Raw genomic sequence first — 10760 nt, 5'->3', positions numbered from 1 at the left:
GCCTAGATGCAAAGCACTTGGTGGGAGGAGAATGGGTGGGCACATATCCTGCAAGAGGATTGCTTCCCTTAGAAATTTTTCTTTCCCTAATGAGTCAATCTGTTGCAGCTTCTGATCAGATTTTGTACAATGCCAGCAGCCTCAAGAGAAATTTCTCTCTTCCCTCGTTGCCTCCTCTCTTGTTTACCTCCAGACATAGAAGAAAAGTACCCCGATGGTACAATACCAAACACCCTTCCTGTCTGCAGAAAAGGACGCTAATTAGAAAGAACTTTGTGTAACAAGTTGGCTAACCGTATCCGAGAGGTACCTGGATGAGAGCTGTTTTGGAGGTAAGTGGAAGGGAGAGTTGTGTTATCCTCCACCCCGGAAACAGGATTTGGAGCAGAGTCCAAAGCAGAATTCTCTTGGACACTGAATCCAAGCAGTTCTGCAGAAGTGTCTGGGTCAAAGGGTCCACGTAACAGCTTTAGGTCAACAACTGAAGTACCCACGGCAGCTCTGCTGGCAGCCCCAACTTAAACGAAAGAGAACTTTAACGAGGGCTTTCTAGTTCCAAATGAGGCAAGCCATAGAAACATGTACAATGAGGCATCCACAGAGGTGTGGGCCCATTGTTCTCAGTACTAGCTAGCAAACTGATGTCAAGTAGATTTGAAGGACTCTAGTCCACGACAAGTAGAAAAGCTAACAAAACCGATGCCTGGATTGGTGGTGATACACGTGGAAAACTGCCCAGGTTGGGCATGCAGATGTAAGAAAACAGGATCATTAAAGAAACTCTAGCACCACTTAGAGAAACGTGGGGCAAGTCTGCAGCACCACGTATGAGCTGAAGTCGCTGCCGCTAAGAAAATGACTTTACAAGACGGAAGGAGCCTTTTTTTGACCAGGCATTCCTTCAAGTTCCAGGATGATATGGAGCCATCCCTCAGCTCTTCAATCATCAGAAACATCTCCCCCCTACCCTTTTCATTTCATAGTTACCCTACACACTCCAGAGACAGGGGCATTCTTGTAACACGCAAGAAACACCAAGTCATTAATCGGACTAGGGGGTGAATTTGTGATAAATTAGCCAATCTCCATATACTTACAGACCTTAAATCAGAAAAGGATGATACTGCACCCGCCCTTCACCTCTCCTGCGGAGAGGTGTTAGTCTAAGCATAGTCCCAAGCATCCGTCTTGTCTATGTGAAGACAGCAGTCTTACTACCATAAAAGTTTAATCTTTCTTGAAGCTGAGTACGGGTTTTGAGAAGTAGACTTGGGAGATGAAAAAGAAATGGGTCACAGTTCTGAAAAACCTCGGAAACCTGGGACAAGGTCCATCCTTAAAAACACTGCAGAAAGACCATGAAAGGCCATGCTTTCTCCTGCCCTTCAAACTGATATAATGGCCACCAAAATGGATTTCATATGCGTTTCAGGGAAGCAGGTTGCTAAATGCTCACATTGGAGGATCCCTCAATCCCACTTACAATGGGGGCCTAGAGGGCCTTCTTAAAGAGGGAGGGTTAGAAGGGGAAGAGGCCTTCAATACACTTACTGGTACAGGGGGTAAATGACAGTGCAGCCTGGATAGGAAGGCGATGTGCAGGTACTAATGCTAAAGGGACCCTACAGAGCTGTCAAAGCCCATATTATTTCACAGCTGGAAGGCAGTTCAGCAATGGGGGAGCGAGCAATGTCAAAGGAAACAACTGATGCTGAGATGCTCAAAGAGCAACCAGATTGCTATCCAATGCTAAACGGGGAGGTGGAGGGTACAGAATAGCACTTTCAGTAGACATCATCCAGCCAATGTCCAAGTTGACAGAGTTAAAGTTGGGTCTGTGAGCAAGACCAGATCGTTTCACAGCACTGTTCAGCAGGGCAGGTAAAGTAATGATGAAGGACTGTATTGAAAGGTTTCCATCAGACCAAAATACCAGAATTGCTAGATCTATGCTAAGGCCACAGTCAGCACCAGCCCTGCATCTGGCTTCAGTTTTGAAGTAAGGTGCAACTTAGTCCCAATGACCCAGAAGAGAGAGGAGCATCTCGCAGGGGACCTTGGCTTGAACTGCCTCTGGAACAAAATGTCTGACTGCACCCTGGTCCACAGCTAGCGCAGGTATTTCTAGGGATCTCTGCTTGGAAAAAAGGAACATTTGGCAGGATTGAGTTTGACAGGCCACTTATGCTTGCCTGCTGAGTTGGTCTGCCAAGGTGCTATGGGAGCCAAGGAAGTGGCATATTTGATTCAATATGCACCTGCCTCAGAGCTGAAATTATTGTGCTTTCCCTTATCAGTTGACATAAAACATAGCTATTTTTTTGCAGCACAGGCTCCTCTACTAGTAGAGACTTTTCCACTAGGAATGAGAGATATTCCTGCAGATCAACCAAGTGAATATATAAAGCAGGCTTCTTGTGGGTCAAGTACAATGAGCCAATCTTGAGAACCTAGCAAGGGAATTGTAGAAGCTAAAGTTACTGTCCTGACCTTGAAATCACAAAACCAATTGTCAGAAGTCCAGAATGGGATGCCAACTTTTCACTGAGCTGAGAACATAACAGGAATAAAATCCTGCTTCCAGAACTCCACAGGCACTTCCTACACCGCTAACATTTGCAGAAGGACATCCCCCTTTTGTTTTAACAGAATAAATCTCAAAAAGGGTCACTGAAAATAAAGTAGGCAGGGAGATAAAGTGTGTGCAAGAACACGATAGCCTTTTCACAATTTCCAGACCCACTGGCCCAAAATTAAGAGGCAGCTGCCCAAGGTGGGAGAAACAGCAAATAGGTCACAACCCAAAGCCTCTGCCAGACTCTCAAGGCTGGTGACAAAGGGAAGACACAGGCCATGCAGCAACAGCACAGATCAAGTCTTGGCAATTCTTGAGTCCCTTCAAGGTTGTGAACAATAATTCAAAAGGAATGCTCCCAAGCCCTGTGCTCTTGCTTGCTTCTTTTCTGACGGGCCTCGTCCGCATCTCAATTGAAGAGTTCGTTGCCCTCTGAAAGAAAAGTCCTTGGCTGTTTAGACCTTCCTTGGAATCCATGAAGACTGGAGCCAGGGCGATCTTCTCTTGCCTGCTGCTCTAGCCATAGTACGGGCTGTTGTGTTGGGTGCATCTCGTGCTATCAGTCAAGGCTGCATGGATTATATCTCAGACATTCTTTGGATACAAGGGGGTCTTTAGTCCTGTGAATGGTCTTACAGAAGACTCAGATTGAGAGACTGACTGTCCCTATTCAAAACAACTGTATTTGAACAGAGATGTGTGGTAATCAGTTGTGCCAAAGACCGGCAGATTGATACTTTGCATTCGAACAGATTTATTTATCAGGTTTATATTCCAACCTATCCAAAAGTCACTTTGAGTCTTTCTGGCTAAACGTTACCAACATCCCTGGTGTTCTGGAGCATTTACATATGTACCTTTGTCTGCTCCAACGCGCCAGAAATCCAGCGCGTTGGAGCAGACTCAATTAATTGAGTCTGCGGAGCAGGCAAGCCGACGCACCCAGTCCTGCATTGCACGCATTTGTATAAATGGTGAAATGCGCATCAGTGTGCAGAAAGTGGCAGCTGTGCGCTTTTGAACCTTCAGTGTATTTTAATTCAAAAAAAGTGTGCTGCCACTGACACACATTTCACCATTTATACAAATGCATGCGATGCAGCACCAGGTGCTTTTAAAAGCGCCTGGCGCTGTGACGCATACATGTGTACAAATGCCACTGATGTCTCTGGTACCATAACTACCAAACCCAGCCCTGTACTGGGAAGGTAAAGAGTCTCCTGGAAGTGATTTAATAAACTGTCTGCTCAGTCGAACGTGGCCAGAGTGGATGGATGCTGATGCACTCCACAGGTTTCAGCAGGCCATTGCACAGGCGGTGGAGGGTACAAGATGTCCAGGAGTTGGATACTTGCACCATTTCCAGGGATGTCTCTTGGGAGTGTCTGCCATATTTATGGTGCCCTAGACCACCTTGATCTGACCTTCATTGACTTACTGAAGCTGGCTTGCCAGGTTCTCTGAGAGAGATGGGTCTGTACTTAGGCAAGTGAGACAGAAACTCAACATTCAGTGGTTTGGCAAACTCACGCTTTGGTCTTCCGAATGCCCTGAGAAAACCCTCACACAAGACCTGCCATGCCTCAAGAAAGCATCTGGAGGTGCTGGCCACATTTTACAAGAGCATGGGGAAACATCTGTGATCCATTTTGGCACCTCTGTATACCACGGTCAGCTAAGTCAGGCTATGCAGCCAACCACTTCATTTTCCTGACTACAGCTGTGCTTCACTGACCTGGTCACCTGTAGCTCCAAGGCTTTTCTATTCTTCAAATTAAAAACAGGAGATGTTAAAAAGCGACCAATAATCTACTACTAATGGAGCTAGCATAGACACCAGTACACAAAGCAGCTTGACTCCACATAAGACACAGGAATCCTGTAACTCTAGCACTGATCTTCCAAAGAAAACCTCAGGACAGAGAAGAACACTGAACCATACTGCACAGGCAGGAGCCCAACTAGGCACTAACTGCTGGGGGAAATACCAAGTTGTGCGTGCAGTCACTCAGCCCCGGTCCATCAAACCACACTTGCACCAAATGCCGACTGCTATGGTATACTCGAGGTAGCTTGACTGGAAGACATGAGTAAATCAGGTGGTCTCTCGGTACCACCATGTGCCTTCAATGCCATATCCAGCAGGGAGCTTTCCCCATCACCGCCAAGAGGCAAGGGCCCAACAGGAGTGTTTGTGAGGATGGTATACATATTAGACTCGCGAGAGGGCTGACAAACACTATGCCTCCTCTACTGCTGCCCTCTGAAGGTCAAAGCCTTTGAAAGCTGAGGAGTTCTCATCTTGCTACAGTCATTAAGACCAGGGAAGGGGAATTCTGTAGAGACAGTATCTTTAGGAAACGCACATTCAATATTCTGTATCATAATGGTAGAGGTTATAGATGAACTCTGATATAACAACAGATTTGGTTTCCTACCAATATAAGGGGTGAAAGGAGAAAATATCAGTTTTTGGCAGGTGCGCGACCACTATAGTCACTCTATTAAAGGAGATATGGGATTTCCTGGTCTAATGGACCACAGTTGCAGAAGACAGAGAAAGTAACATTTACACTGATACTTTGAGGGGAAAGATGACAATCTCCTTGGGCAAAGACCAAATCAGCGTACATGTCTGCATATATAACCCCTCATGTGCGGGCTCCTGATTGGCGTCTTCAAGCACCATTACAACAGCACCACAATAATAAATGGGAACAATGCCAAACACAGAATTGGAGCCTATTCTGACACAACCTGCCACCCAAATATAATGGCAAATTTGCCTGTGTGAGGTCAGAAGCGCTGCAGACATCAGGTCACCCACCAGGATTGGGCCATGAAGGTGCAGTGTTTCATAAGTAACATGATAAACGGTCAGACAGATAAATAGATTTCATAGGTGGGATGCAGACAAAAGGCAACCACGCAGACCTTCCTTCAAGAATCATGCTATCATTTTAAATGCAAGTGGAACACACTCATCAGGCACTGAACAGAGTTGTGCCATTAGACCGTGGTCCTGAACACATGCTCAATTAAAACTGGTGTACAAAGGTCATGTTCTCCCACTTCCCTGACACCTGGGAAGACAACAGGAAGACACGCTTTACCTTTGACTTGGATTCTGTTTTTGGCGTCCCATCTGCCTTGTTGTTCATTTTAGCTGCAGGTGTTAGTTTGACATCCCCAAGGCCCATCATCTCAGGACTTGCTGCCATCCCTAGAAAATTAAACAGAATCTTCAAACACTGTATTTCAATCCAGTACCATGAAATCCAGTGAACTGCTGCGGGTCAGCAATGGCTTACCTGCGGAGTTGTTAGCCATATTTGCTCCCATGGGATATGGAGCACCCTGGGGGTTTATCATGCCAGCCATACTGTTGATTCCTTGTCCATAAGGAGGCCCAGTCCCCATCACTCCACCTTGGTTCATGTTGGGATAGCCAGGTGGCCTGAGGAAGGGAACAAAAGCATTAGGGTCTTGTATTGTACTGGTATGGGCTTGCTAATAGAGGCACTGCTGCAGCTGAAACAAAACTAACAAGCTAAGGAAGAATGCTTTTTCCATCAGGAACACCTAAACTACATCATAGTCTAAACCCTAATTTTCAAAAGTGAGTCTGGGCTCAAAACAGTTTTGAAAAAGTGGGACTTCAGCACTTGTGAAAATTTTACCTCTTGGCTGGATCCCCAAGTTGAACCCTGTCTAAATTAACCATTATTTCTCTCTGCAATGGAGGCTGTAGCATCCTACTCAACTAACTCAAGTGTACTGAAACTTGGTTTTCAATTTTAAAAAGCCTCTATGCTTCCACACCTCCCACTACGAACTCTAAAATTTCACTAGCGGGATCCTGTATGATCAGGCAACAGGTGGTCATACAAAACCCGAAGACAGGATGCTCGATCGGTTCTCAGTGGCACCTAAGACATCCCAGCCTATGTGCTCTCCTGGCCACCCTGGTTGGCATTCATATCCAACATAACTCTCCCCTTCGTTGTACAAATCATGCTGCTCTTCCCTGTGGGACCGAATTCCAAATCCTGCTTTGCCCTGTTCTAGTGCTCATCAAGACTACAGGAAAATGTGAATAGCACTTAAGTTTCATACCCTGACTGACAAAAAGAAGCAAAAAGGACAGCCTGCTGGATTTATTGGCTCTTCCAGGCATGCTCCATCTTACACTCTACCTGAGCAACAAAACAGCTAACACAGGCAAGGTCTCAAAATCAAGCAAGGCATCTCTGCTCACGGGAAAAGCTGCATAAAATTGCAAGCCACATTTGAACTCAAATGTGTCATGAAGCCAAACACTGCATTTGTACCTCCCTAAACCTTCAGTGATGGAAACGACTTCTTGGAGGGCCTGTCCTTCTGAAGGCTAAATGCAGGGTCAGCCCCAGAAATGCTGAAGGAAAGGGTTGAGGATACACAGAGACACAGGGCAACTTTGCATCTTACCTGTTCTGAATGGAGTTGGCAGCAGCATGCATGGCAGCAGCAGCTGCTTCTTGTGCTTTCCGGTTCATGCCACCTGGCGGGGGACACATCCCTGTTCCCACCTGAGGAGGCATATTTGCCATGTTGGGTCCATAGGGCCTGTTCCCCATGGTTGCATGGCTCATCCTTCCCGGGGGAAGCCCAGTATAAGGTGGCACACCAGTCTGGCCATGCATCTGGCTCCCTGCTCCCATTGGGTTCATGGTTCCTCCCATTCCGGGACTGGGGTAGTTGGCATTGGGCATGGCATTGTAGTTTGGCTGCCTGGGATAGCCTCCTGCAGAGACAAAGCGGAGAAGGGCGACATTCAGCAAGATAGCATCTGACCTGCCACACAAATCTTCAATTAAAAGGTTGCAGACAAAAGATCAGGAAGGTGAGGGGGGATTCTAGCACACCCGCATGAAGTCAAAGTATTTACAACTAATCCACATAAAATGATGTCTTAAAACAACAAACAGCATCAACTCAAAAGCACTATGGAACTATTGAGCCCATCAGAAGAGGAAAAGGATCATCAGGTCTCCAATGCTGGATGTGCTATCTGAGGGCTTTCAGTCCAGTACCAAGAAGTTCTCTAACCCAAGCAAATTAGTTCTCTGAGCAGTGGGACCTGTCATTATCTTCAAGCAAGGCTCACAAAGCATAGCCCCTTTCACATCAGTGTTCTGGATGCAATCCGTTAACAACAAAGGACAATAGCTATGGGCTGTGCATCTTTCAACAGTCCTGCAGCAAAGGTCCATCAGCTTCTCATCCTATACAGCTGGCCCACGTTCTTACCTTGAGGCCCATACTGAGCCCCCTGCGGTCCATAGCTTGCCATGGAGTTCTGCTGATAAGGTCCCATCCCGGCATGCATCTGTCCACCAGAAGACTGACGTGGAGATAAGGCAGAGCCAGGCTGAGGGGAGCTATACTGGGGTATCTGAGGATTCCTCTGCATGTAACCTGATCAACGAGACATTCAAACGAGGCACTTATTGACACAATTATCCCAAAGCTTACTACCACACACGCCCTGCGCTCAAGGGAATTCCCTGAGAAAACATTCCAGTGACAGCCCCAGCACAGATATTACAGCAATTGCTATTTTAAAAAGTTACCAACATTCACAATGATATTTCACTTTCTACTGCCAATCTAACTGGGAAAAATCTGCAGTGTGCAGCAGCACTGCATAGTAAGAGCTGGCAAATGCTGATTTACTATACATTCATCTTTCTCCAAGCAACTCTGCTCTTCTGTCGGGAGCCCAAAACTGTTGTAAAACACCATACATTTAAGGCCATGGCTCTTGGAAAAGCAACCCTCTCAGAAAGTTCTTTTAAAAGCTGAAGAGAAGATGCTCTTCGAAGAGAAGAGGAGCTGAAGAGAACTAGCCTCTTTAAAAAAGAAAAAAAAAACATAAAAAACAAAAATATGCGGTATCCAGAAGACTGGTAACAGTCAACTCTGCTGGGATGCATCCCAAACCTCCACAGCTGTGACAGATCTTTCAAACAGAATATTATCCAATAGTGTCTCACACGTGAAAGGGGATTGCTTCAAGAGCGCACAGTCCAAATAATTTTCCTTTATACATCCTGCTTTGCATTCAGAAATGTACAGTTGAAACCTGTAACACATGCACACACCTCGGTCTTGGGCTATATTCGACTGGTTCATGGAAGGATGCAGGATACTGTCCGATTGCCCACTGGGTGGTCGGGGTGGCATCTGATTGCCTGCAGCATGGAAAGAAGCAAGCATGTTATCCTCAAGAATCACATACAAGAGAATCCAGAGTGCACAGGCTTGAGGCCATCACAGTAGATACTGAAGCTACAAAAAAAGTCTACAGGAGGTAGGCGAAGAGAAACAATGGGTAAAGGAAGAGGAAAGAGTTAAATTAATTTTTCCTTATAATACACACAAGATCATGCCATGGCATGATCAGTTAATCAACTAAAGGCTTTGCAGCATATATTTAAAAGCCTGCTCCTTGCAAGTCATGGCCATTAAACAACTAAATATTAGCACAGGAACCTCTGTGTCAAAGTAGTCTGGCTCCTGACAAATTTCCTTAACTGCCCATTTTAATCCGGCTCTTCACATAGGTCTGGTAGAGACACGAGAAAGTATACACAGGCTGGATACCTTTACCTGGTACAGCAGCAGGTGAGAGTGGGCCAGAACGGGACTGAGCAACACTGGCAGGAGATCCAACAGGGGAAGGGGAAGGTCCTCTGATTCCTGGTAGGTGAGGAGAGGTATGTGGAGAGAAAGGAGACTGAGCTGGGTTACTCTGCTCTCCTTGGCTGCTGGATATCCCTGACGTGCTTACTCCAGGACTCAGGGCTCCTTCGGTACCCATGGGGAGATCATCTATTGACCCAGACAGGTCCTGCAATACACAGAAAGACACGCAAGAAGGGACAGAAGTCAGTCTATTCTCCCATGCACCATCTGGAAATAGAATTTCTCAGAATTCAACTGCATCCCCCCCTCAACCATACAACAAACAACAGTCCATGAACCCAGGTTTTGTTACCATCCGTTAGGACATCTGTAGCACAGACCCAAGTAACTGAAACAACATCTCTCACCCTGGTTGCCCATCCCCGAACCCAGACCCCAGCTGGTCTGGGGAGTGCTTGCTGGTGGGCCAAAGAGTTGGCTGGCCACATGGTGCTAATTCTCGTACTTGTTTCCAGAGATGCTGGATTATATTAAAAGAAAAAGAAGAATATATTCTCCTTTGTAAGGCACTGCTGTGGTTGCCACAACCACATGCCCAAGACAGAAAATGGAAGAAGAGACAGTCCATGTGATCATGACTAGGAAGAGAGATTGTCCACAAAAATCAGATGTGGCTCACCCTTGGAAAGAGTCTGAGAAATCCCGTCTAACCTCAGTCCATTCACAGACCTCAGATGGTTTGGGAAGCTCGAGACGGACAAAAATACAACAAACTCGACACAGAGATTTAAAGCAAACCATAAGGCATTCTTTGGGCTGCCCACTTCCCTTTTTTCACAGATATTGGAAATGAACAAATTTCTTTTTACAGAACTAAGATTCAGTTTTTGCTAAAGGCAAAAACACAGAGAAGGCCCTCCCTGCTGCATACATCCACCTTGAGAATGAAGCAAGCGCAGAGTCCTGTTTGAACTAGTTTCAATGCCCTAAATTGGCACAGGAGTAGCTAGAAAACTGCAGCATAAAGAAAGCAAGCTGATATATCACAGAGTTTTGTATTTAGCAGCATGCATATGTGGGGAGCTCTTGACTAACAAGTTATAACTATAAGTAGAGTTAATTATTAATATCCTTGGTGCTATACAAGACACAGATGTAAAGACAATCTGTGGCACAAAGAGATCATGCTTAGACACGTGCCAGAGCACAATGAAAGACTAAGACAAAGTCCTGGGTACTTTACACACTAGATCCATAGACCCACCAATGCTCCTGCAGAGCCACTAGCTTTCTCTGATACCACCAGCCCTTCCCCCATGCCAAGTAACTTATTTCAGGCTACTTGCCATGCTCCCAGCAGTGGCAAACCCCTGTATATTTACTCATAAGTAAGCTGCCTAAACCTAAACCAAGTGCAGCAAACCTTGTACATACTCATATTTGTCACCCACCACTTAAGATAGATGGTGGAATTCAAGAAAACACATTACATATAAAA

At 45.8% G+C, this 10760-nt stretch overlaps 1 protein-coding gene across 2 annotated transcripts in view; it reads right to left on the bottom strand.

Annotated features, from left to right (window-relative positions):
- ARID1A (AT-rich interaction domain 1A) overlaps positions 1 to 10760 on the bottom strand; it is a 113222-nt gene that overhangs the window by 20926 nt on the left and 81536 nt on the right. For both annotated transcript variants that reach the window (XM_019512481.1, XM_019512480.1), the window contains exons 5-10: positions 9227 to 9467; positions 8719 to 8808; positions 7865 to 8032; positions 7043 to 7358; positions 5887 to 6032; positions 5689 to 5798 (exon numbers count right to left, since the gene is read on the bottom strand). In XM_019512481.1, the coding sequence (XP_019368026.1) occupies positions 5689 to 5798; positions 5887 to 6032; positions 7043 to 7358; positions 7865 to 8032; positions 8719 to 8808; positions 9227 to 9467 (1071 nt within the window). The remainder of the gene's footprint in view (positions 1 to 5688; positions 5799 to 5886; positions 6033 to 7042; positions 7359 to 7864; positions 8033 to 8718; positions 8809 to 9226; positions 9468 to 10760) is intronic.

The sequence above is a fragment of the Gavialis gangeticus genome, unplaced genomic scaffold (genome assembly GCF_001723915.1).
Source record: "Gavialis gangeticus isolate Ggan-Ray unplaced genomic scaffold, GavGan_comp1, whole genome shotgun sequence".
In the NCBI taxonomy this organism is placed as follows: domain Eukaryota; kingdom Metazoa; phylum Chordata; order Crocodylia; family Gavialidae; genus Gavialis; species Gavialis gangeticus.
Note: the sequence above shows the minus strand (reverse complement) of the source record. Positions and strands in the feature narration are given on the sequence as shown.